Source organism: Hesperophylax consimilis, chromosome 6, assembly GCF_061612785.1.
Source record: "Hesperophylax consimilis isolate HC1 chromosome 6, BYU_Hcon_1.0, whole genome shotgun sequence".
NCBI lineage: Eukaryota > Metazoa > Arthropoda > Insecta > Trichoptera > Limnephilidae > Hesperophylax > Hesperophylax consimilis.
In genome coordinates, this window is record NC_142841.1 from 3,204,121 (window position 1) to 3,231,278 (window position 27,158).

The 27,158-nt window shown below is 37.7% G+C and overlaps 1 protein-coding gene across 1 annotated transcript in view; it reads right to left on the reverse strand.

Moving 5' to 3' along the window:
* Window positions 1–6,420: 6,420 nt before the first annotated feature.
* The window catches only part of Tbcd (tubulin folding cofactor D), a 28,069-nt gene continuing 7,331 nt past the window's right edge, over window positions 6,421–27,158 (reverse strand). Inside the window, exons 8-17 of the mRNA XM_089632313.1 lie at window positions 23,469–23,738; window positions 21,459–21,774; window positions 20,082–20,336; window positions 18,504–18,797; window positions 16,370–16,529; window positions 15,066–15,330; window positions 13,891–14,059; window positions 13,643–13,782; window positions 12,594–12,749; window positions 6,421–10,819 (exon numbers count right to left, since the gene is read on the reverse strand). Of these exons, the coding sequence (XP_089488439.1) occupies window positions 10,682–10,819; window positions 12,594–12,749; window positions 13,643–13,782; window positions 13,891–14,059; window positions 15,066–15,330; window positions 16,370–16,529; window positions 18,504–18,797; window positions 20,082–20,336; window positions 21,459–21,774; window positions 23,469–23,738 (2,163 nt within the window). The 3' untranslated portion in view covers window positions 6,421–10,681. The remainder of the gene's footprint in view (window positions 10,820–12,593; window positions 12,750–13,642; window positions 13,783–13,890; window positions 14,060–15,065; window positions 15,331–16,369; window positions 16,530–18,503; window positions 18,798–20,081; window positions 20,337–21,458; window positions 21,775–23,468; window positions 23,739–27,158) is intronic.

Below are 27,158 nucleotides of genomic sequence, written 5' to 3' on the forward strand. Positions count from 1 at the left end.
AACCGTCAGCAACTGCCTGAATCGACCTATCCATTAAAAAGTCAGCAATCCACGTACACAGGGATGCGGGAAGTCCGTAAGAATCCAATTTGTTGACAAGTCATCGGTGCCAGACCCGGTCGAAGGCCTTGGATATGTCTAGTGCGACCGTTTGGGTCTCACCGTGACGTTCCAGGCACCGCCCCCAAACATGCGACACATACGCGAGAAGATCACCGCACGAGCGGTTCCGCCGGAATCCGTATTGACGGTCGTTGATAATTTTGTTCTTCTCGAGGTATGTGAGCAGTTTGTCGTTGATCACACGTTCCATCACTTTGGACAGAACTGATGTGATCGCTATGGGGCGGTAGTTGGCCGGGTTGGAGCGGTCACCTTTCTTGGGAATAGGGTGAATGACCGCTTTTTTCCAACCAGAGGGCACAGTGCCACACTTCAGGGACATTTTGAAGAGCTTTGTCAAAACTGGAACTATTTACGCAGCACACCTCTGCAATACCAGGGCAGGTATTCCATCAGGTCCACTAGCTTTGTTAACATCGAGCCCCCGTATAACGCGGGGTACATCCCGATGCCGGATCCTCAGCTTTTTCATATAGAAGCCGCAGTGAGGAACCGACGGCGGAACAGCACCTCCGTCATCGAGGGTCGAGTTTTCCGCACACATTTTCCCGAATAAGTTAGCCTTTTCGGTGGGGGTGTTTGCTAGTGAGCCGTCAGGTCTGGTAAGAGGTGGCAAACTGGGTTTGCAAAAATTCCGACCTATTGAGCTCGCAAGGGACCAGAATGCTCTGCTGCCATGCGGGCAGGCAGCCAGCTTTTTGCTGATCTGCAGGTCGTGTTCGAATTTTGACCTATTAATGATTCTCTTGCATTCCTTTCCCGATTTGTTGTATGCTGATCTGCTTTCGGGCGTTCGAGATGTGTTGTGGGCTCGGTAAGCCGCGTTTTTTCGTCGAACTGCTTCGGAGCATTGTCGACTGAACCACGGCTTTGAGCCCACACCAGTTTCTTTAGTAGTCGATTGTATGAAGCCATCCATCGCCGATTTGATGACTTCACCAATCTCCTGGGCACATCTTGAAGGGTCGGAAGTCCGAAAACAAACAGCTGACCACGGAAAAACGTTGAAATGGGCCCGCATACCGAACCAATCTGCTGACCTATAGTGCCACACTTTTCTCCTCAGCCTCTCATTGGTTGGTCTGAGGCTAACGGGGATTGATGTCGTCACTAGGCAGTGGTCAGATGATCCCAGAGGCGCTGTGACGTCAATCTTATAACCGTGTGGCTCAGTAGTTAAGAATAGGTCTAACAGATTGGAACGGTGAGTCTGGACATCAGGAACCCTTGTAGGCTCCTGAACCAGTTAGTCTAATCCGTAGCAAATGGCAAGGGATTCCGCCTGTCGGCCAGCTGAGTCCGTTGGGCCTGAGAACTTCAACCAGGGTTCGTTATGAACATTGAAGTCCCCCAGAACAATAAACTCGGCCGAAGGGTAGCGGGGCAAGAGATCATCAATAGTATCTCTCAAATGTTTGAAGAGCTTGGAAGTGTCTGATTCGCTATGGTTCGGTGAGCGGTATAGACATGCGTAGAATCTTGCCGTACTGGCAAGATTGACGCGCACCCACATTACGTCGAATCTGGAGTTTTCCAGACTCAATAGTCGTACACAGTTGACGTCAGCTCGACTATAGAGGCAGACTCCTCCTTTGAGTCGGAACTTGCTTGCAAGGGTAAAGCCCGGGCAGTCCAGATAGGAGGAGTCTGGCGGCTCGGCTATCTGAGTTTCGGATAGGAAAAGAAAGTTGGGACGTTGGGACAAAAGATGGTGATGAACAGAATTTAAATTAGTGTGCAGACCGCGATTGTTGGCAAAATTTACCAACAGTTTTGGTCCGCACCGGGGACGCCTGCTACTCGCCGCTGTAATGATGTTAAGTTTGTTTTTTTGAATATTCATGATTTTTTTTTTTTTTAAGGGTATGAGGGGAAAGGAAGGTCTGGAATGGAAAGGTATGAGGGGTGGGTAGGATATATGGGGTTCAGGCTGTCCAGGAGTGATGTTCGTTTGGTTCCAGCCCACCCACTGCGGTGCTAGGCGATAGGCTGGGAGAGTCCGGCTGGAGAGGGCATCCAATGCGCCCCAAACGCTGCTGCTGGGTCCCCTCCGGTCACGAACCGGCACAACAGCAGTGGCGGGGTTTTTTCACTCGCTGATGGGGCAGCCCACCCTTAGTCGTGAGCCTGAGGGTCGGGCCCCTGTACTATCGAGCGGCCCGGACAGCGGTAACCGGTTGTAAAGGGTCTCCCTCAACCAGCATCTCCCAACCGGCCCGCCACGCAGAAGGTGGGCCGACGCACCCGCCACCAAGACCTGGGCAAATCTTAACCCATGAACCCGGGCACCCCTGCTAAGTCACCAAACGTAGAGAACCACTTGGGGTGACCTGTGGCAGAGGTGTTGGTCATCCAATAAATGGTTCCCAGGGCGGCGGTACCCATTCCCGCCTACCAAATTGTAATATTTATATATAAAAGTAACTCCACTCAACTCATGTGTCTCAACTCGCATTACCTTTCCATAGTGGTACACACTCTTAGCCAAACGGCTCCTGGCTCTAGTAAAAACCTCAAGGGAGCTGTATTATTTATTGGATAACGAACACCTGCGCCATAGACTACGTTTGGTGATTTAGCAGGGGTGCCCGGGTTCATAGTCCGGTGGTAACGCATTGGACTGCCATTCCGAAGGTCGCGGGTTCGAACCCGGCGTGCGCAAATAAATTTTATTTGATTAATTTGTGTTATTTCACAATTAATTAATTAAAATAATATATAGTATATTTGCGGCACGTTCCAGAGTGGAAGATACTACCAGTATCGCCCTGGTGTAAGACCACCATTCAGAATTGAAACGTTGCTCCAAATGGCTTTAGCCGTGTTTAGTGACTAGATCTGAATAGCCAGGTACTTCCCCACCTTCCTCTTTCCCTTCCCCACTTACCTTCAGCCTCACAACATCCCCCAATTGGGGATGCCATAGTCTCACTGGCTCCAGACGGGAGCAGTTGGGACTCTTGTGAGGTATTCACTATAAAAAAAAAAATAAAAAAAAATCGGTTGAGGTGTGTTCAGGATATACCTGCCCACCAGCTGCGTGGGTGCCAGATCAGAAGAGGCTGGTTTGTGAAGACCCTTTGACATCTCCAACTTGTCTTTCGACCCATCGCCTTGCGCCGCAGTACAAGGTATGTATTCACATATCCGTCACCACTGGACGTACTGATCCCTAGATTCCTACCCAACCCTCATACCTTTTATCTTCCCAGAAATTCTTCTGCTTCCTTTCCTTAAAAAAGACCCTCCACACAACATCCCAAAAGATGACATAGGCCCTGGGGGGGTTAATGTTTAAAAATCGGTGTTAGGTATTATCAGCGCATTGGCTCCTTGGAAAGTCCGCGCCCGGAGCGGACTAGCTCTAATTGACTACTGTTCAGAATCGAAACGTTGCTTGAAATGGCTTTAGCCGTGTTTAGTGACCAGATCTGAATAACCAGAATAGATATGTCCCACCTCCTTTCCCCTCTCACTCCCCTCCGCCTTTCAGCTCTCCCTTCAACAACCCAATTGGGGATGCCGGTGAACGGGTATGTTATCAAAATGACAATTCAACACACCTCCAAGAAGTGATATAAAGCCATGAAAAGTGATGAAACAAAAATTAGGTTAAATAGGTTACATAGGTAACTATTAAATCAAGTTTTTGTTTCATCACTTTTACTGACTCTATATCACTTTTTAAAGGTGTGTTAAATTTTCATTTGATGAAATATTAGGGAACCGGGGATGCTATAGTCCCACTGGTTCCGGGTAGCCAGCCTCTTGTACGGTATTCACAAAATTCGAAAAAATAAAATCAAAAACAAACATCAACATGTTTTTTTTAGGTAATATCATAAAAAAAATTACATTTTGGTAGGTTCAAATAAATTATGTAAGAACTTTGTGTTTTCTCCCTCCTACAATACTACATGTTCACTACTTCCTCTCCCCAAAAAGCCTCATTTCACATCATCCCCAAAAATGGTATATGGCCTGAGAGAAATTATTTTCTTCTGGAAGAGATCCAATGTGTGGTTAATATTTAAAAAACTTATTTATAATGCAGCTCTTTGTGGTTGTTTCATTCCTTTCCCATGCATGATTCGTGGTTCGGCTCACAAGTGTAGACGCGCCATATTAAGACCACACTCAAGGCATGGGCAAATGCGTTTATGTTGTTGCGAAATATTATAGGTAATCTTCTATACCAGTGGATTGCAAAGACTGAAATAAATATTTCTGTAAGAGCAATTAATAAGTTGAAATAGAAATGAAAGACAGAAAAGGAAAATCTTACTTGTATCCATCGAATCTTGTTGTCCATAGAATCTAGAATAAAATGACTTTACCGAACGCCTGATTAGTACTTAATCTCAAGGGTGATGTTAGGACTGTTAGGTATTATCAAAGGTACAGCTTGGCATAATATTCTAGAAATTTGACACATCAATTGACATTAATTTCTTTCATCACTATGGCAACACCAAACTACTCACTTTGTCTTAATTTTTTTGTTCTTCACATTAAAAATTCTTCAATTTGGGTAGTTCGGCAGTAAACATCTAATAAATGGCTATTTGATAAACTTATCGAATTCCGCTGCATGCAAAGGCTCTTGAAAAAAACAACACTTGATTGCAACATAAATATCTAATGAAGACAACTATTTATGCTGGGGTTTAAGGCCCCGTAGTAAGCGTACAAAGATGGTTTGAAAGTGAGATATGTAAATTAGAATGTTAGAGGGAGCGCCCTAATATTAAAAACGATAACAACTAAGCGAAAATGGTGAAAATATTTAATAAGACCCGACTCGTTTGAAATAGAGCAAAAATTTCTCGACAAATGCTTTAGTTGCATTTAAAGATACACTGTGAATTTTTTCATTCCCATAAAATATTAAATTACAGAACAAAACGTGTTATAAATAATTTTCGGAGATTACATTGCGATTATTTTCTATCGAGGGAAATTCATATGATTCATATCTTCAAAAATATATTTTTTTTTTAACTTGCAAACTTAAATAGTTCAAGAGAAACTTGTTATAAATGGGGATGCGGGGGCTTAAGTAAACATGTATTAAATAGATTTATAGAGCGTTAGTTTGGGTTATTTTAATAATTTATGCGTATTTCCTAACCTTCAAACTTTACTTTGGTTTAGAAAAAATTGAACTTTAATGCATCTTTTACCATCTCCGCCGACATAAATAATTATTTCTTGTAGTAATTAAGTTGAAACCAAGTGCTATTTATAATTTTTTGCAGTGGAATTCAAAAAGTTTATCAAATAGTATATTACAATAACATCAGCCGCTCATCTCACAAGGTAATTCCTGTGTCGAGATGTACAGCAACACAATGTATTGTAATGCCTTCCTGCCAAAGAGTTAAATAATAAAAAAAGATTTTAAACATAAAATTGTCTTAGAATACGATGGAAAGGCAACTCTTTTCGTAAAGTTTTTATTTGTATAATTCATTAAACAAAAAAACTGCTACATAGGTATGAATACTTTTTTATTGTTGTTGGTTTAAACAACCTCACTAGACTGAGACTTTTCCGAGGTGGTGAAGTGGAAAGTGCCACTAATTTCTGGACACTGTTTGGTTAAAGTAAAAATGTATACTTGGACCATCATTGTGCTTTTATAATCTTACATTGTTTTTCCTATGAGCCATCTCGGTGTTGCCATTTAAAACCTTTAATGATCGCAGCGCCATCAATTTTTGTAAACTATTAAATGCCAGACCGTATTTTGGGTCGATAGCGGCGTAAATATAGTAAATTGCTCACTGAATGTAACATACATTTCATATACATAGTAGAACATTTGATTTCCTGCTGTCTCCCTCCAGTTTCATACGCCCAAGGATGCCGTGCTGGTCTCCGTACCATCCAGTCACCCTGTCTAGGTCTCCCAGCACTCCTTGTCCTACTAGATCATAAAGAAGCCACTTTATTGGCTGCTTATGCTCTTGAGCTGTTCCTGTTTTATAAATCTTGTTTTTGAAGGCTTTTCAAACATTTAGCATAGCTCGTGGCTTTATCTTGTTCAGCAGACACCAATTTCTTCTACAGCACCAAAATTCCCAGTTCTCCAGAAGAGTCTTAACTTGATATTTCTTAGTAGACTGTAGTAATGTTTTCTGTTAATTACATATGGACGAGAGTTTTCTATGGGCCCTTTTTTGGCAGCTTTTGCTGTATTCGCTGAACAATTTTTGATGTTTTTACAAAGACAACCTGCTTTGATTAATGTACACAAAAGAAAACTTCAATAAAACAATGGTTTTTATTATTCGTATTAGTGTTTATTATGATTTATAATTAAAAAAATTAATAAATAAATTTAGTGCGAAGTACATATTTAAAAAAACTTAAAAATGCCACTGCTGTTGCTGCAAAAAATTAAATAATTCGTTTAAAGTGGTATTTAACAGTAAGCTTTATTTATTAGTAATTACAATAATAATTATCAATATTATTAGAGATTACTACATAAATTCATATATATTTTTTTTTTAAGTTTCTTTAACCTTTTCTCTGCGGATGTCACAAGAGTTGGGCGGTGAGCGGCCGTGCCCCATAAGCGGACATGACAACAGTTGTCATGCAAACAAGCATCAGTGAAAAAGTGCCACATATCAAAACATCACAAGTTTAAAGAGTTAACATCATCGTTAAGTTCAAACATCACATTCCAATAGAGCCACTGAAGGACAGATCTGTCCGGGGCGTTCGTACATTATAAAAGTATTTTCTATATAGCGGAAATATGTGATTTGTTCGTCTTTGGAAAGAGATAATAATTATTCTTCTCAAGTTATTTCAAAATAATTTATATTTGATTCAGTGAATAAAATCCAAAAACGTTGTCAAAGTACCCATATTATTCCAAATTTTTTCAATGCCAGAGTTGAAAGTTAAAAAAATAGTTTTTTATTGTATAAACGGCATAAAAAGTGAATTGACAGTTTTCTTAATAATTTTCTACACAAAAGGAATGTGTTTTCTAAATATCGAATTCATTCAAAGAGTCGAAATGTTTCGGAAAGTTGTTAACATTTTGATGTTTGATATTAAAATTGAATTATTTAGAAATATCAATGTTTATTTCAATTACAACATCTCAAAGATAATTTTATTTAGTTTCTAAAATGGTATTTCTATTTACGGCATTCAGAACAATCTGGAAAAACTTGATACAAACTGGCTACTGGTGATTCCATTTACTTACTTATTAATCAAAGAAACAGGTAAAGAAGTATAATTACTTTCAGTAATTAGTAGCAAAGGTAGTTTCAAACATTGGAATGTGTTCATATCAATTTCAATTTGCGTATATATTCAATTTTACGCAAGTGCGACTTTCTTGTGACACATGTATTCTAAATAAGACACACTATTTATTTTATTAAAATATCAATATTGAGATCTAGTGACTTTGCTTAAGTAAAAAAACAATTGAATAGAATAACTCCAGAGTGGAAGATACTCTCAGTATCGCCCTGGTGTTAAGACCACCATTCAGAATTGAAACGTTACTTGAAATTAAAATAGACATCAATTAAAATGTACCTTTTTGTTCTTATTAGTATTAATTACATACTTCTACCATTGTAGGTTTGGCAAAATTTAGAGCATGGTGTACATGTGCGAATTTTTTCAGCGTTTCAGGCAAACTTACGCTTTTTTGTAATTTTACCTAGACTAGTAGACTCAAGTTCAGTACGGAAAGCAATTGGAGAAATCAACCGCAGTGAGGCAACCCTTCATCAGTTGTCAATATGTACATTTGTCAATTTACAAAAAAAATGTGATTGACAAATGCTAATTGATCGTTTACTGAGGCAATCAAAGCCACTGACAATTGACAGGGGATTGTACATTTTGATTGAGCGTATAGACCCCATAGACAAGCGCCATTGATGCGGCGGAATTATCGTTTTGCTCGTTCGATTGGCAACCGTTTGTTCAATTGCTCTATCTATCGAGCCCTTTGGAATTCAGTTTCAATATGGAAATATATATATATTTGTTTTTTTACTTAACCTCTCAGGCCTCTGACATTTTCTGTCAGAAGGTCAGAGTATTTTTGCTTTGCAATACAATCCAAATAAACAAAATATTGCTGAAAGCATCCAAATACTAAAAAATGTTTATTCATATTTTTAATGCAAACATAAAGTTAGATAAATGGCTCTCATTGCATTTTTTTCTAATTAATATTACAAAACAAAATTAAATTTAAAAAAAAACATAATTTATTATACACGTTATTGTAACGTCACTTTTTTGTCATTCCATGTAAAAATAATTAGTAAAAAAAAGTTTCATAAATTTTTCTCAAATTACAGTTGGAAACTTTTGTTTCATAAATGTGTACATTTTAATCCTTCTGTTGTTAACTTTTAGATTTGAATATTAAGGGTGCTGTTTTCTTTTTAGATAATATTTCTCACCATGACACTAAGAGAGACAGAATGATTTCTATGAGACCAAATGAGCGATTCCAAAAAGCGGTTAAAATTATTGCAATATACAGTAGAACCCCGTTAATTCGAAAAAAACGCGTAATTCGAAATTTTCGCCAAAAAAATATCCACAGAAATTTTTTTTATACAATTTTTTTTTTAATTCGAAATTCGTTAATTCGTAATTCGAAATTTATTTTTGCCCGCACACGAAAATTTGTTTGTGTGATTCGAATAACTTCGATTTTTGCGAAAATAAATCTTAAAATTTGGTAAATCTGAATCTAAAAGACAGTCATGACGGTAAAATGCCAAAAAGTGTATTTTTACGTGTTTATACATTGCCCTTATTAGTATTATTATTTTGTAAATCGGAATCGATTTACACTGGAATGTCGTATTTTTTCCAATTTATTCCGAATATCCGAGTTTGAAGGGCCAAGAAAATTCGTTTTACGCGGAAATATGACGTAGTTTTATGAATGTACACCAAATATCTGAATTCAAAGGGTCGGCTGCGACGGAATTCGAACGCTTAATTTCAATTTACGCGGAAATACGACATATTTTTACGAATATACTTCAAATATCTGAATTTAAAAGACCGGCCGCGACGAAAATCTGCCGAGAAAATTCGATTTACGCGGAAATATATCGTATTTTTATGAATTTATTATAAATATCTGAATTTAAAGGGTCGGCCGCGACGGAAATCGGCAAACGACGGAAATCGGAACACGAAATTTCGATTTACGCGTAAATATATCGCATTTTTACGAGTTTATTTCAAATATCTGAATCTCAAAAATCCGGCGCGACGAAAATCGGCTCCGAAATTTCAATTTACGCGGAAAAATATCGTATTTTTACTAAATTTACTTCGAATATCTGAGTTAAAAGATCCGGCGCTACGGAAATCGTCCACAAAAATTTCGATTTACGCGGAAATATGACGTATTTTTACGAAATTTTCTTAAAATATCTGAATTTAAAGGGTGGGCCGCGACGAAAATCGGCCGCAAAATTTCAATTTACGCATAAATATATCGTATTTTTCGAATATCCGAGTTTAAAGGACCGGCCGCGACGTTAATCGGCGGCGAAAATTTGATTTACGCGGAAATGTGTGGTATTTTTATGAATTTGCTTAGAATAAATGAACTTGAAGGGCCGATCGCGACGGAAATCGGCTGCAAAAATTCGATTTCAACGGGAATACTTGGTATTAATACGAGTTTACTCCAAAGATACCACCCGAATTTGAAGGGGCGGCCGAGGAACTCGATTTTCGCAGTTTTTTTTTTTTTTTTTTCATTAAATTTTGAATTACGTGGTGTTTTGTTAATTCGAAATTTGATTTTTGATGTCCGCTGGATTTCGAATTAATGAGGTTCTACTGTATCACGATTGCCCATAGTTTTGGAAAGTAAAATCAAAAGATTATCAATGTATGTATTTGCACACTTCAGATTTCCGCAGACGTCTACAAAGTAGCTGGGGTGAAGATATTGAAGGGTCAATTTAAGTTCCGTCAATCGCACTTCAATGCACATCATCAATGACATAAGCACATTAACAATTTAATTGACATGGTGATAAGGAAATCACACTCCTTATGCAATTGGCAATAAGCCTGAAATTCCTGCTTAACACCAGACGCCATTTTATTTAATTAAAAAAAAAACATCGCCAAAACTCGTTTTATTTTATTTTGTGTAATTAAGGCAGGGATAATATTTAAAAAAATTCGATCATAATCCAAACAAAGTTTGTTATTTTCATGTAATAATCTAAATAACTTATTTTGCCACTTTATGCAGTAAAACCATATCAAAAATAAAATAAATACTTCATTTTGTGATGTGGACTTAAAACATCAATGGTCATTAAAAAAAATTCATTCTCATCAAAAAGTTTCAAGCGAAACTTTGAATGAACACATCATTGAAGCATCTTTCCTCCTTGTCATATTGCCGACAATAGATCTGCAGTTCGAAATAATAAATTGTAAGCATCCATTAAATATAATGTTAAAGCGTTAATCACGTACAAGTGTGAAAGTAATTCGGAAGCGATAGTTAATTTATTAATTAGTTAGCGCTGCTTGTATTTCCACGGTTGATGGACACGGGATGAACTATTCCCATGAGATCACAGATGGAGTTTCTAATGGGTCTCAGTGTGGGGACTTCCAACTCCCAGTTGGTGTTGGCTAGAATGTGCATTGCCTGAAAAGGAATAAGACAAAACAATATTATTAACGATAAATAATAAATATAAACAATAAATAAATACTTATCAAAATGACAATTCAACACACGTTTAACTCCTCGGGCTAATTTGTTTGGTTTTGGGAAAAAACAGCTAATACCCGTAGAGTTTGTTCGCTTTCCAGAACAGCTCTTATGGTCTCAGAGAAATCTTTTCTCTTACCGTTATAGTTAGAAATAAACGGTGTTAGGTTAGGTTAGAGAAACCAACTACAGAATAAATAAAATGTACACCTCAATGAAACCAAAGGTTCCTACTGCAATTTGAGAAATAACTATGAAACTTTGTGAACTTTTCATTAATTATTTTTAGATGGTAACAAAAATATAATATAATAATAATACAAGTTTATAATATATTTGTCTAATAAATTTCGCATTCTTTTTTCCTTATCAGTAATTTTAGGTCAGTGTTTAGACGAAAAAATGTAAGGGGAGCCATTTTTAAAACTTTTTAGGTTTGATTTCAAAATTGTAATATTTCAAAAATTATATGTTCACTTCTGATAATAAAATTTTAAAGCTTATTTCATCATATTTTTAGTTTTGGGATGCGTTCGGATTTTATTGAGAAGTAGAAATATGCACAAATTCTCCAACTTTCTGACAGAATCTTTAACTCTTTGCACGCTGCCGTATCAACTGTTACGGCAAAAAGTCTATACTCACACGCGGCTGTATCAACAGTTGATACGGAAACTTTGACGGCCGATATTCCAGCGCTCTTTCGTCATAAATGTATTTCTTGCTCACTTGGACATTCGTAGAACTATCACGATGCTGACAACTACAAGAATTTCTCAAAAATAAAATTGTATTTCATAAAAAAAGATCGATAATCAAGTGCGCCTCTTCGCACCTTTTAGTCCTTTAGTTTACATTTTTGTCAACGGATGGCGTTAGTACTAGTATGTCATTCACAACTTTTCATAACTAAAAATGATAAGTGATCATGATGTCCCACTTGTGTCTATCAACGCAGTGGCCTAAGTACACACACGCCGAGTGAATGGCGGGACCACATTCAAAAGATACGGTACGTCTTTGTATGAAATTTTATGTTTTTGTTTTTATAAACATCTAAGAGTGTTGACACACGAGGATTTGTTTTCATATTGTGGAGAATAATCTGTTCTCTCTATATAGTCCAATAAATCATGCCAGAATGCTATAATTTGACATTTAATTGCGTGCATAGGTATTTGAAAATATGTACCGCATACGGGTATAATTAAAACGGAGCAAATTAACGCGTTCAAAAGGTTAACCTTTGGAACACCCGACCATTTTTGAGAGAAATCAAAAATGGAATCAAAAATGAACTCTAAAGTGTTTCAAGTGTAAGCGATTCTGTTAAAAAAATGTATGAACTTTCTCATGGCATACAGGTTAAAATCGAATATCAAAAAATTCCAGCTGGGGTGAAATTCCATTGCCAGCAGCGCATGAACGGTTTGTAATGGGCGTGAAAAAATTCTTGTCATTGGTGCATGAAAAGTTTTCCAGAGGTTAAGAAATATAATGTGATAAAAGTGAAAAGTGATAAAACGAAAACTAGGTTAAATAGGTTAGGTTTACAGGTTAGTTTTTTTTCATTGCTTTTAATACTTTATATCACTTTTTAAAGGTGTGTTGAATTGTCATTGTGTTGAGTTATCATGGGACCGGTTCTTACTGATTACAGGATTCCAGTGCGGGTTTCAATAACCATGAGAATGACAAAATAATTTACCTGTTCCAAATTCTCTTCAGAAATGCCCGTCATATCGCCGTAAATCAGAAGGGCATCGTAGAGACGGTTGGCTGTGGACTTCCTAATGTACTTTTGGCCGTTGCAGATGCAAATAACCAGTTTAGAAAGAGATGCATGACACACGGCACCTCCAACCTAAAAAAGTAAAAAAATAAATAAGATACGTATGTAACATTAACAGATGCTTGCCGGAAAACGGAGGTTCGTTCATACATCACATGTGTTTTGTGAAATCAGTAATAAAAAATGTTGACCATGTGTGTGACACTAAAGATTTTTTAATATATAAAACCGTACAAGAGTACCAACTGCTCGCAACAGTCTGGAGCCAGTGAGACTATGGCATCCCAAATAATTGGGATATGTTCTGAGGCTGAAGGTTGTGGGGAGGGGAAGGAGATGGGGCAGACGAAGGTGGAGGTTAAAATTACCTGGCTAATCAGACCTGGTCACCAAACACGGTTAAAGCCATTTCAAGCAACGTTTCAATTCTGAATGGTGGTCTTACTAACGGTGTTCGTTTAAAAGGTACATTCCTGACTGTCTCTCTAATTACTAGGCAAATATTTTCAGCTTCAGATATTCTCCAATTATAATATTCCATGATTTCTTACACTCTGGAACGTGCCGCAAGTATACTATATATTACTTTTAAATGAATAAATTGTGAAATAACACAAAATAATGGAATAAAATTTACTTGTGTACGCCGGGAGTTGAACCCCTTCACCACGGAGGCAGTCATATAGTATAGAAGTGGTTGCGATATGACACAAATAGACAGGCTACATATTACCTACTACAATACAAATGGTGGCTTCCCAGTCCGTTGTGTTATATCGCATCCCTGACTAAGAGACGTATTCATATGTATGTTGTGTCAAATCACATCTCCTCTAACTCAACATCAATTGACATTGGTCCATGTAGAAATGGCAGCTTCTGCTAAACTCTAATGGTGAGCTCAGGATCTGCCATCTTTGGGAATGCTGTGCAGTTAGTATTTTTAAGGAGTAAATTTGTTTTACCTGAATTAATTGACACAGAAGACTAATAGAATCCAAATGTTTATAAACATTGCTTGATCCCTTCATTTCTATTTTTACATGCTTTAGAATATCATTTGCAAAACTGTTGTCAGGGTCTTCTAATATTGGGGCCAAACAACCTGGAAATAAAACCAAAATATGATGGTTAAGATTTACAAAAATGGACAGCTTAAATAATGCATTTACACATTGTTTGATTCACGAAATAAATTGAGGATTTAACTGACCGGAACTCAAAAGCCGATCCAAAAATTTGAGCATTGGAATGATGATGCGATTGTTTCCATGGTGATCGGAGAAAACTTGGATAATTGAATCACAGATCGCAGACAGCTTCTTGATGTCATCGTTAAAACCTGTCAGATAGGTGAATAAGGCGCTAGTTGTGTGCTTGACCTGGAAAACATAAAATTGTAGCAATGTATTAACTTTAGGATTAAAGGCCTTATTGATAGAGAATGTGTGTACCATTCCATTCTTCCAACACCTATAGACGATGTCTGAAAATTCATAGTACAAGCGGAAAACTGGTGAATCTACATTACATAGAGAACTCAAAAAAATAGTATTTTTTTCGATCTGAGCATTTCTTTTATTTTTTTTGGCAACTAAAGGATAAAAAACTTTTGAGCAGGTCTACGCTTCGATTCGATTTTAAGACATTGAACAGCTGATATTAACCCCCTAACAACCGATTTTTTAAAATAAAAACATTTTGGAAAATTTTTGACATCAGACTCGATTTACTCGAAAACTGAAGCTCAAATTAAAAAGTTATAACACAAAATCAACTCCAAATGTGATGTAGATTCACCAGTTTCCCGCTTGTACTACGAGTTTCCGGACACCGTGTATAGCATAACATTGATTAAAATAAAAATAAAATCAAGCATACTAATTTCGGTTGTTGGTGATGAGGTGAAATATTTTTGCATCTTCCTGCAAATGCGTAAAATTATTCATGTTCAATTAACTTTAATCTTCAAAATTGAAAACTGACTGAGAATCAAGCCCTAAAATAGGTACCAAAATTATTTTATTTTAATAATAATTGTATTTTAGAAATGTGTTTAAATTTTTGACAAATCTAAATCTGAATCACTAATGGTATTTAAAGTTTACTAACGGTGTTCGTTTAAAAGGTACATTTCTTACTGCCTCTCTATCAGCTAAAGAAATTATAATATTCCGTGATTTTTCACTGGTCTAGTAAATAATAAAACATCACAAAGAGTCTTGATTCATATGAAAAAAGAATCATACAGCTGTTTATTTACCAATGTTCCTTAAGACAGCTACATAGTCATTTTTGTAAAGCATACATAATGATCATCACCATCATGTCACCGAAAATTTTCGTATCACACAAAAAATAACACCAACAAAATAATTTTAAAATTACCAAGTTCTCAGTCATATCTCCAGCGCTGACTGTTAAGCCCAGTATAATATTGTATCTGTACGTCTCCCAGTCCAGGAGTTTGACAAAGCGTGGCATGGTGTGCACGGCAAACAGCCACAGCACTGCCGAGGTGTTGATGTTGTTGGAGGTCTCCGCGTTGGTGGAGTCTGCGACAGAACTGACTGCTGCGGTGGTGTCTTCCGGGGCATCCGGGAAGATGAGAAGAAGTTCGGCGTGGTGCGGGATGTGGGGGATTGTGGGCTTGCTGAAAAATAAAGGACGTTATTGAATGTAATGGGTCGATGAACATTCTTGCATCAATAGCTAATTGTCACTTCAACGATTGATTACAACCCAATGGATTTAGAATGGTATACGTATTGCCAAGACATCTCTGTCAACAATTACAACAAGTACTCATTAAGAATTTTTCAGGCATTGTTTTGTGTATGTACATTAAGAGTATTAAATAATGTTGGATGTGTTAATAGAGAAAAATATTTAATATTTGACAACATTGATGTATTATACTAGATTAGCCCTGTCTAGTTAAATTCATTTTAAAAATAACGCCACGTAGCGTATGTCACAAATATGGAGATGAACTTAACAACCCAACTCTGTTTAAACTCCTTATACAAGCGTTCAAACTCGTAAGCGAAATCATAGAGAATTTATTGTCAGAGGTGTTGTAATTTGGACATAATTCAAATTTAAATATTTGGAACTGGGTTATTTTTGTGATTGAAAAAATGAACCTGCCCAGCATAGCTGAGAAGCAAAATAGCTTACTCTAGACCAACAAAAGGTAAAACGCAATGCACAGTGCCCATTTCGCATTGCGACACAGTGCGTGGGCCTTTTCATAAATGTGCACGTGAACCAAACCAAAATTGTGTTGGGGTTATTTTTAAATGAATATGCCATGTCTAGTCTAATTTAGTCTATGTTTGACAAACATGTCATATTCATATCAATGCATACCGCTCTGGGCGCCGACTTGCCTAGTTGCCAAGGCGCAGATAATACCTGATATCTAATACAGCGACCCAGGGCCAGCCCTGGATGCACATCGCACTAAACCTCACCAAAAACAAGCGACAGATGTTTCTCTATTGTGTGAATAAAAGGTTTAACCACAAATACCAACTAATACATAAAAAGTCAAACTTGTATAATGAATATTCACACTGCTGCCAGCAATTTCATTGGTCCAGATAATTCCCAGAGATGGGGAGCTATTGGTATGAATTTGATAAATCTATGATGTTGTAAGGATAATGTAATCAGTGAATTTGACTTACGAATGTAGAAAGCTGGTGAATACTTTTCCTCCGTAGGCTCTGGTCCTGTCAATCTTTTCAACAGACTGCTGGGCCACTCCAACCATAACCCTCCTCATCAGGTTGGGAGTAAGGATAGAAGGCTCTTCCTCAGTGCACTGCTTGCAGAGGGAGAGTAAACCTGGAAAATATTTCAATTAGACAATAACTCCAACTATAACAATTACAGTAGAACCCCGTTAATTCGAACCCCGATAATTCGAAAAAACGCGTAATTCGAAATTATCGCAAAAAAAAATTCCGCTGAAAAATTTTTTCATACAAAATTTTTTTTAATTCGAAATTCGTTAATTCGTAATTCGAAATTTATTTTTGTCCGCACACAAATATTTGTTCGTGTAATTCGAAAAAATTTGATTTTTGCGAAAATAAATCATAATATTTCGTAAATCTGAATCTAAAAGTCAGCCGTGGCGGTAAAACGCCGAAAAATGTATTTTTACGTGTTTATACATCGTCCTAATTAGTATTATTATTTTGTAAATCTGAATCGATTTACACTGGAATGTCGTATTTTTTCAAATTTATTTCGAATATCCGAGTTTAAAGGGACGAGAAAATACATTTTACGCGGATATATGTCGTAATTTTACGAGTTTACGCCAAATATCTGCATTTAAAGGGTCGGCCCCGACGAAACTCGGCCGCGTAATTTCGATTTACGCGTAAATATATCGTATTTTTACTTTACTTCGAATATCCGCGTTGAAAAAATACGGCGCGACGGAAATCGGCCGAAAATTTTCGATCCATGCCGAAATATGACATATTTTTACGAATTTACTTCAAATATCTGAACTTAAAAGGCCGGCCGCGACGAAAAACTGCCGACAAAATTCGATTTACGCAGAAATATATCATATTTTTACGAATTTATTTCGAATATCTGAATTTGAAGAACCGGCCGCGACGGAATACGGCCGCGAATTCTCGTTTTATGCGGAAATATATCGTATTTTTACGAATTCAAATTCAGATATTTGAAATAAAGGGCCGGCCGGGACAGAAGATTACCGCGAAATCTCGATTTACGCGGAAATATATAGCATTTTTATGAATTTATTTCGAATTTCTGAATTTGAAGAGCCAGCCGCGACGGAATACGGCCGCGAATCCTCGTTTTACTCGGAAATATATAGTATTTTTACGAATTCAAATTCAGATATTTGAAATAAAGGGCCGGCCGCAACGGAAAATTACCGCGAAATCTCGATTTACGCGGAAATATATCGTATTTTTACGAATTCAAATTCAGATATTTGAAATAAAGGGCCGGCCGCAACGGAAAATTACCGCGAAATCTCGATTTACGCGGAAATATATCGTATTTTTACGAATATCTCAATTTAAAGGGTAGGGCGCGACTGAAATCGGCAGCAAAATCTTGATTTACGTCTAAATATATAGCATTTTTACGAATTTATTGCGAATATCTGAATTTACAGGGCCGGCCGCTACGGTAATCGATTGCGAAAATAAAGAAATAATTGGTATTAATACGAATTTACAACTAAAATACCACCCGGATTTGAAGAGGCGGCCGAGAAAATCGATTTTCGGCGTATTTTTTTTTTTTTTTTTTCATAAAATTTCGAATTACGTGGGAATTCGTTAATTCGAAATTTGATTTTTGATGTCCGCTGGATTTCGAATTAACGAGGTTCTACTGTACTGTGCTTTCCCAAGAAACATACAAAAACAAGCAAATATTAAAAACTATTTTTACACTAGATATGATTTGAGATTTTCACGGCCAAAAGTATTATAGTGATGTATTTGTGGGGTATTATGCCGTGAAGCGCTGCCTCCTTCTTTAGCAAACGTTTCGGACAGCATTACAGTGTCCATCATCAGGTCAGAAGTAGGTAGCACAACACGGTATAATACCCCAAAAATAAATCACTATGTATAATATATTTATGTACACCAATTCAATTTACAATATTTCAAGAATCTTGTGTTATTTTGTTTACAGATAAATGCATGTATGGAAGGTCCATAGTCCATAGCACATGACCTGAAAAGAATGACCAAGAAAATTCAGACAAAAAAAATAAATTTTTACATGAATTTATGAAAAATTATTGAAACTCACCAGACATGCTAGCCTCCCTCACCCAGGCACCAACATCTCCCCTCAAATCCACCGTATACTCGTCCAGACACTCAATCAGGCACGTGAACACCCCCTGGATGTCCCCCCCATCCCTCTGCAGCGCTGTCACGATTCTGGCAATGCCGACAGTCTGGCACACGTTGGTTAATCCCTTAACGGCGTCCCGTCTAGACTCGGCCCACTTGAAGGTGGGATCCGTGATCTTGGAACACTTGATGAGGGACTCAATAACGAGGGGCAGAGATTCTTCGAGGGCGAAACTCGGCAGGGCACCTGAACAAAATTAAACATAATGATGAATAAAACAAAATTTAGAAGAATGGATTTAGTCAAAAATTATTATATATTATAATTTGCGGCACGATTCAGAGTGGTAGATACTATTGCCCTGTAGTCTATGATCCCGACACGACAAACCCCATGTCATCGAGTACACAAATGAAACTACTTAGCAGTGAGAATAGACTTTTAGTAAGCCTTAAAAAAGTTGGTCTGCCGGTGCGCCTCTTGGGGGGTTCCGCACAGTCATGGAAATAATGAATTAATTTTATCATAAAAATTACGCCATAAGGTACATGGATGAGAATGGTTTCTTACGATATATTAAAAATAAATTTGTAAATTTTACGTCATCGAGTATACGAATGAAACCAAGGAATAACTATAGTCTAGATCATCCCATTGAAGAAATTCTTGGTCTGCCGACTAGCAGCACATGCATGACCACTGGCAAGTTAGTCCTGCAGGCTGGGAGATAAAACATAAAACACGGTCGGTGATGGAGAGAACCATCGGGAAAATAGAAATGAATGTGCTCTCCATGATAGCTGATTTTTCAAACCATTCACAAATCAGTCTGAAGAAATGTGTAGTATTTTTCACATCCCTTATGACCTGTAGATGGTTCATTCCAAGCATACCCAAGAGAAAGCCAGTAGATGGTTCATTCCGAGCATACCCAAGAGAAAGCCAGTAGATGGTTCATTCCGAGCATACCCAAGAGAAAGTCAGTAGATGGTTCATTCCGAGCATACCCAAGAGAAAGCCAGTAGATGGTTCATTCCGAGCATACCCAAGAGAAAGTCAGTAGATGGTTCATTCCGAGCATACCCAAGAGAAAGTCAGTAGATGGTTCATTCCGAGCATACCTAAGAGAAAGTCAGTATATGGTTCATTCCGAACATACCCAAGAGAAATTCAGTAGGATAGAGCCACGGGTAGTAACCATACTCCCCCAAGACTCTCAGGTAGAGAAATCTCAGAAATTTCTTCTGAACTCTCTCCAACATGAGGGAATACTTTACCTGGGGTCCTAATTACTGACCCACTTTCGAAGTCTAGTCCTTACTAAGGAATTGAATAAAATTGATGAAGGATATAGTATTTATATGAAGACCACCTCAGACTCACCTAATGGCTTAAAACTGTTGTAACTGAGAAAAGCTCAGTTTTTCCAAACTGCAATATGTATAGGGTTAAGATTTCGCTGATAATAATCAATCTCTGGTACATACTAGGTTTTGACGTAGGTAAGTAATTGTATTAATAGGATGTTACCAATAGCCAAAGCATTCCCCATCCTCGCCTGCAGTCCAGTGGGCCCCAGGTTGCTCAGCTGCTTGCAGTACCTGCCCACCAGCTCAGCTCTCTTTTCCTGGAGACTAACTCCGTAAATCACGTCCGCCGCTTTGGTGTCCACATTTTTGTCAAAAAGATACTCGTTGAAGATCGCCGGCAAGGCTGATATGGCCTTCTCTCTGATGAGGATCACATCATGGACGAGGCATTTTTCTATAAGAGTTAACCATTCATCTAGAAAAAAAGAAAAGATTTGAGATAAGATTATTGATGAGTAAAAACAATTCTAAAACCATAAAATTATTTTGCATTTACAATACCAATAAGGAATTATAGCCAAATTAAAAAAATATATATTTGAAAGTTCACATTCTAAGTCAAATATCGGTATTTTATTTTTTAATAATTTGATTTCATCGATAAAATAATTTTGCATTTTTCAAAGCCTGCCAAAATTATTGAAATCTGATGGAGTATGTGACGACATTTATACTTTACATTCTTTAGTGGTAACTCGTGTGCGAGTCTAAGCAAAAATTGTGATATTGTTTTAACCTCTCAGAAAAGGACTTTTATTTACTTTGTGTTCCTTTGCGAACTGTCAAAACGCGAAAATTTTTGTGTTATTCACGAGTTTTATTAAAAGCTTCATAACTCACGTTTTGGGAAACGTAGCCTCATTCTAAAAAATGTTTTGGAAAGATTATGAAATTCACTATCGTATTGTTTTGTTATACGTAAATATTTGCGTGTCTAAATATACATTTTCTGAAAACGTCAAAAATATGTAAAAATCGCTGACCATTATTTCAAAGCTGTGAAAAATGTACTTTTTTCTGAGTATCATAAAGAAATAACACTTTATATATTGAAGAAATATAATTAAAAACTATTAGTCACCTCAAAATATTAACCGTCCATACTAAAATATTTTTAATAAATTATTTAAAAACGCAATAAATTATGAACGAACAAGATGACAGATTCAATCGACTCAGATAATGCACCTCTACATTCCATAGATATTCTTGAATGCAGACGCGTAGCGTTATTCATTATCGATACTCTGTTTTTTAAATCATGGCAATCCGTATACTAGTGATGGAAATAAATCGATTTTTGTAAAATCTCGCGCGTTTACGTGAAAAGACGTACTAATGTCTTGACCGCTATTATCATATTTACGTCTTTTGACGTTCTAATGTTCCGAGTGGTTAAAAAGAATCATTCACAACAATAATGATATCTGCTATATTATTGGAAATATTATTTGCATGAAAATGGGACTATGGGAAAATTATTTTCAGAGAAAAAAGGATAAACTTTTCTAAACAAACTATGTAGGTGGGTACATACCAATAACAGCATCTCCATGATATTTAGCTTCCGCCAGAGCCAATTTCTCCATACAATTGCAGCAGGCCTGTCTCATCAGCTCCCCGCCCAGCCCCCTGAACTGGTACTTGCTGTTCAGCAGGGGAACGATGTTCCTCACGGCGTCCCACACCTCTGCGGAGACCAGCTCCTCGGGTGATGGGGTAGGCAGGATGAGGTGGAGGGCGTGGATAACCTCCCCAATGGACAGGATGGCCCCGTGGCGGGCGTTCAGGTCGATTGAGTTGATCATCGCGATGAGTTTAGGCAGGATGGTGATGGCCATATATTCTGGAGACTGCAAATAGAATTAATTCATTCAAATTTCATTGATTTGAATACAAGATTGAGGGTAGCAGTTCACAATGGAGTTATGATACCCTAATGTTTGATAGTAAGGTGGAACTGGCAGAGGAAAGAGAAAAGTCAACTGCAGAAAAATCCCCGAGGTGTTATAATAATAATTGGATAGTTACTACAGCACCATTTTGTGAAAAATTACCACAAGGATCTGTCACAAGGCACTGTGAAGGGTCATATAAAGCCGGGCGCAATCGGAGCAGTCCGATCCAGGCACTGAATTGCCAAGGCGCTTATAATACATAATAGGATGACTGTGGCATCCTCAATCGGGGTGTGTTGTGATACTGAAGGTAGTGGGGAGATGAGGGAGATGGGGAAAATGAAGGTGGGGAAGTACATGGCTATTCAGATCTGGTTACCAAACATGGCCAAAGCCATTTCAAGCAACATTTCAATTCTGAATGGTGATACAGAGAGTATCTTCCACTCTGGAATGTGCTACAAATATACCATATACATATTATTTTAAATGAAAAAATTGTTAAATAACACAAATTAATCAAATAAAATTTACTTGCGCACGCCGGGATTTGAACCCGCGTTTTCCAGCTTGCTATTCGAGAGCCTTACCCCTCGACCACGGAAGAAATAATATTATTATAAAAATAACACTCAACCTAGTATCTAAACTAGTATTTCTTAAAAATTCCCCCTTCCTCTAGAGAAGTGTTCCACCCCTTTATTTTTGGGCCAAAGTTTCATGAATGCATGAATTATGTCATTTATCAAACCATATTTTACCTATACTTTATGCAGGATTTGAAATGTCATGAGCTTAGGTACAATAACATATAAATGTAGGTACATAGTATGCAATCTGTAATCTCACTGTAAAGACATACATTTATGAATCTGTCAGTACAGATTTAGTTATTTTCCGAGGGGAGAACGATAAAAACGATTGGTTAACAGTGATGACACATTGTATAATATTACCTACATGATTTGCAAGAAATCTTGCATATATTTAACAAATAAGTCGTAAACGGTAGGCAAATAATGGTATTATTAACATCCTGCTTGCGAAACATCACCACTGGAAAAAGCTGGAGCATGTCAAAAATAGCTAAAAATATTAATTTAACAATTACGCAATGAGCTATTTTTTTGACGTTGGATAGAAAACCGACGGGGGAAATTTAGTAAATTTTTCAAATCCATGTATAATATTGAAAATTATAATCGAAATAAAAGGCACACTTCTACAGTATCACCTTTTTTAGTTTGGAATTTTCATTGATGGTAACGAAATACACATAACACTGCAGTGCTTTCTCAAGGTAGTCATAATTTCACTGGACTGCAAATGTAGCCAGCCGCACTCTAACTTAACCTAACCTACATATTTTTAAAATGTTATTTTTTTATTTACACAAACTTGATTACTTCATTTTATCTACGGACGACTGTCCATGTTTGCATAGGTACTACTCTATTTCTTCCTTTAATATCTTGAGCAAAGATATGTTAATGAGCCGCACACACGATGAAAATTAGAGGGAAATGTTGGTAACGACGTGCGTGATGTTTGCGAAGTGAGTACGCAACATGAGTACATATTGGAGACTTGCGTATCCCTGTGGAAGAAAGGCCTTCCTCTACATAAAAGAATCTCTTATCATAAGGTACCTTTTCCGTTAGTTTATGCAATGCCTTAGCCGTCAGCTCTCTGATGATAATGTCCCAATGGTCCACCTTCCTCTCCACCAGGTGGTCAATGAGCGGCTTGGTGTAGTCGGAGTACCCGGCCACCCACGGCGCCACGTTCAGGAAGGCGTTGTTGCGTAGCCCCACCGAGAAGAAGTCCGCCGCGGTGAGGATGTCGATGCCATTGGGAAAGGAGCCCTGGCGTCCCACATTCTCTTGGAAAGCGGCTGAAGCTGCTCTGCGGCAGTGAATCTGAAAAGAGATTAATGTTATTAAATTATCATATCATATACAAGAATTTTTTAGAGGCTTATTACAGAGTTTGGTATTGAACTGTGGTCTGGGGCCGCTTGAAACCTAAAAATCTCAATAAATTTACAATCTGATTGATAAAACTCTTGTACTTGCAATCTTTGGAACACAGATGTTAGGTGAGAATTTCCAATTTTTCTACTGATAAATTTAATAGGAGATGCTCTGAAGAAGTAAGGAGACATGACACATACTCAAACAATATTGGCCGTATCATAACAGGTAATTTTTACAACTCAACTTTGAAACTATTTGCTGGCTTTTGTGTTTCCTCCCACCTATATCATGAATCTCTTCAACATCCAGGTTTACTCTTACTTTTCTTCCACACTAACAAAAACTTCAGAAACACAAATTTGACAATTTTTATTTTATTAAATGTATGGTGTTAGAAACCAAACGATCACTCTACAACAATAACCATTTAGGATGAAAAAAAATAATCAAAATCATTAGACCTAGCATCCACAAAAGTGTGCTTCTAATTTTCTCTCCTTTAATAAATAAAAAAAACAAAATTTCCTCTGAAATCAAAAGAGTAAGTAGGTACTTAAATACTTAGGTAAACATTTAGGTATTTTTATTTATTTATTTATTGGATGATTTTTATAGCGCCGCTTTTGCGAAATATCACCTCAGGGGCGCTGTACAGTTAATGCAGATATTAAAAAAAAATATATAAATATTACAAATTGAAATTTAAATTAAGTTAAATAAAATGAAGTACAGAAACAGGTGACACGGAGATGGAGAGTCTGCTGCAAGAATCCTAGGTGGTGAGGAAACTGGACCAGCTGCTGCAGCGAGAGAGTCCACCGCGTCCACCAACAGTGCCAGCACGAGGTTCGTCATCCTTCCAGGTATGTGTCTGCTGCTAATAGAGCGCTGACACAATGTCCTCTCATGGATTCCAGACCTTGGCAGCACCGCTGTGACATTCGACGAAGGTAGAGGATGGAGACTCTGCAGCAAGAATCCCAGGTGGTGAGGAAACTGGACCAGCTACTGCAGCGAAAGAGTGCACCGCGCCACCAACAGTGCCAGCACGAGGTTCGTCATCCGTCCAGGTATGTGTCTGCTGCTAATTAAGCGCTGTCACAGTATCCTCACATAGATAACAAACCTTGGCAGCACCGCTGTGACGTTCGGAAAGTCCATCTCCTTGTACACTTGTTTCTGGTGATTATGTTAGTGGTGCATTGTTCCGAAATAAAAGGCGGCGAACGGGATAATAAATCACCTTGGGCACTTGTTAGGGCTTTCAGAGTTTCCAAGAATAACATTGAAAACATCTGGCGTACCTACAGTTACCGATTCTCGTCCCAAGTTCAACTTCAGCGAATTTAGAATATTTTTAGCACAATTTTCGATTATTCATTTTTGAAACACTGCACTCTAGTCACATTACTATTAAGTTCTGATTACTAATTGGTAAGTTAATTTAAAATGTTGATTCACTGATTTTTAAAATAACTTCAAAGGGATATTGCCTCGTTTCCCTTGAAAATATTAAAAAAACACAAAGCGCCCTTGAGGTGATTTCTCACGAAAACGGCGCTATATAAATTAGCCAAATATTATTATTATTAAAGCGGTTGGAGACGGCATGACGCGTCCAGCTGCCACAAAGGGCGCTAGCTAACTCTAAAGCAAACTACAGGTTTTCCAATAAGAGGTGTTATTTTGATATTCAATCGCAAAAGATCAATGGTTTCGCCGCTTGTGTGGCACGTAGCGCCGTTTTGTTGAAAGTAAACGTTGTCCAGATCAATACCATCCAACTCCGGCCATAAAAAATCATTTATCATCTCTCGATAGCGCAATCCATTCAACGTAACTGTTGCTCCAGCCTCATTTTCGAAAAATCAAGGTCCAATGACTTCGCCGGACCACAAACCGCACCAAACAGTCAGTAACATTTTTTAATTTCAAATAAGGAATTATACGATTTGTCTAAAGCAAGGCTGCCCAACCTTTTTAACAGTTGGGCGAAATTGACGATTTTGAATCACTGGCGGGCCACTGAATACCTGACGGTTCCTATTTCCATGGGAGGGGGGGGGGGTTGTTAGAGAATTTCTTTAAAACATAATTACCCACAAAAAAAATTCAAAATGAGTGCTCCCACAAAATATTATCCATAGGGGGGGGGGTTGTTACGGAACTTCCGCGAAATAATTCCGCGCACCCAAAAACATCATATGTGATTCCCCACAACAATTTTTCGAATTCCATGGGGGGAGGGGTGGCTACAAGATTCCATTTCGGACGCAAAAAATATTATATCAAAAACCGGTGTAATTTTGTTTAAAAAGTAAGTTCAGTAACAGGTTAGATTTTTTCGTCGCTGATTCTCGTTCTGAGTTGCCTAAATAGCGATAAATCGCCTTCGTTGGCAACACTAGTGACCGCGAGCAAGCTGCATTGTTTGTTTTACCGCGGGCCCGCGACACTTTTTCAAATTGGCGGATTGGCGGGTTTTTTGAAAATGGTTCACGCGGGCCACTTATAATTCTTTCGGGCCTGGGGTTGGGCAGCCTTGGTCTAAAGAAATGCCAACATCCTCTCAGTGACAATTCTTTTTACAAACTTTATTCCGGTTGGTAGGTACCATAACCACTAGAGCGATTGGTGTCATATATATACAGGGTTTTCCAATAAGAGGTGTTATTTTCATATTCAATCGTAAAAGATCAATGGATTCGTTGCTTGTGTGGCACGTAGCGCCGTCTTGTTGAAAGTAAACGTTGTCCAGATCAATACTATCCAATTCCGGCTATAAAAAATCATTAATCATCTCTCGATAGCGCAATACATTCCCCGTAACTGTTGCTCCAGCCTCATTTTCGAAAAAGTAAGGTCGAATGACTCCGCCGGACCATAAACCGCACCAAACGGACACACGTTGAGGATAGAGATGCTTATCAACAATAACTCTTGGGTTTTCCGAGCCCCAGATGTGACAATTTTGCTTGTTGACGAAGCCACTGAGGTGGAAATGGGCCTCATCACTCAAGATGATTTGCATTTGATTCACTCAAGTGAATTTTAATAATTTCAATGGGTTGTTGAAGCGTGTATCGTTCCATTTTTATTAATGGCGTAGTTTCTACTTGTCAAATGTCAAAAAATGACAGCTTCAAAAGTAACATCTACCGAAATAGTGTGCTATTCAAAATAACACCTCTTATTGGAAAACCCTGTACATTAACCATATTATTTAATTTACAACTCGTAGTAGGAACCACAATCATGCCAACTCTGTCGGGATAAAAACCTGGTATCCAACAAGGCTAAAATCTTCAACTGGAATGTAACAAACGAATTTATAGACAGATGAAATGCCAAATGGTCCGAGTA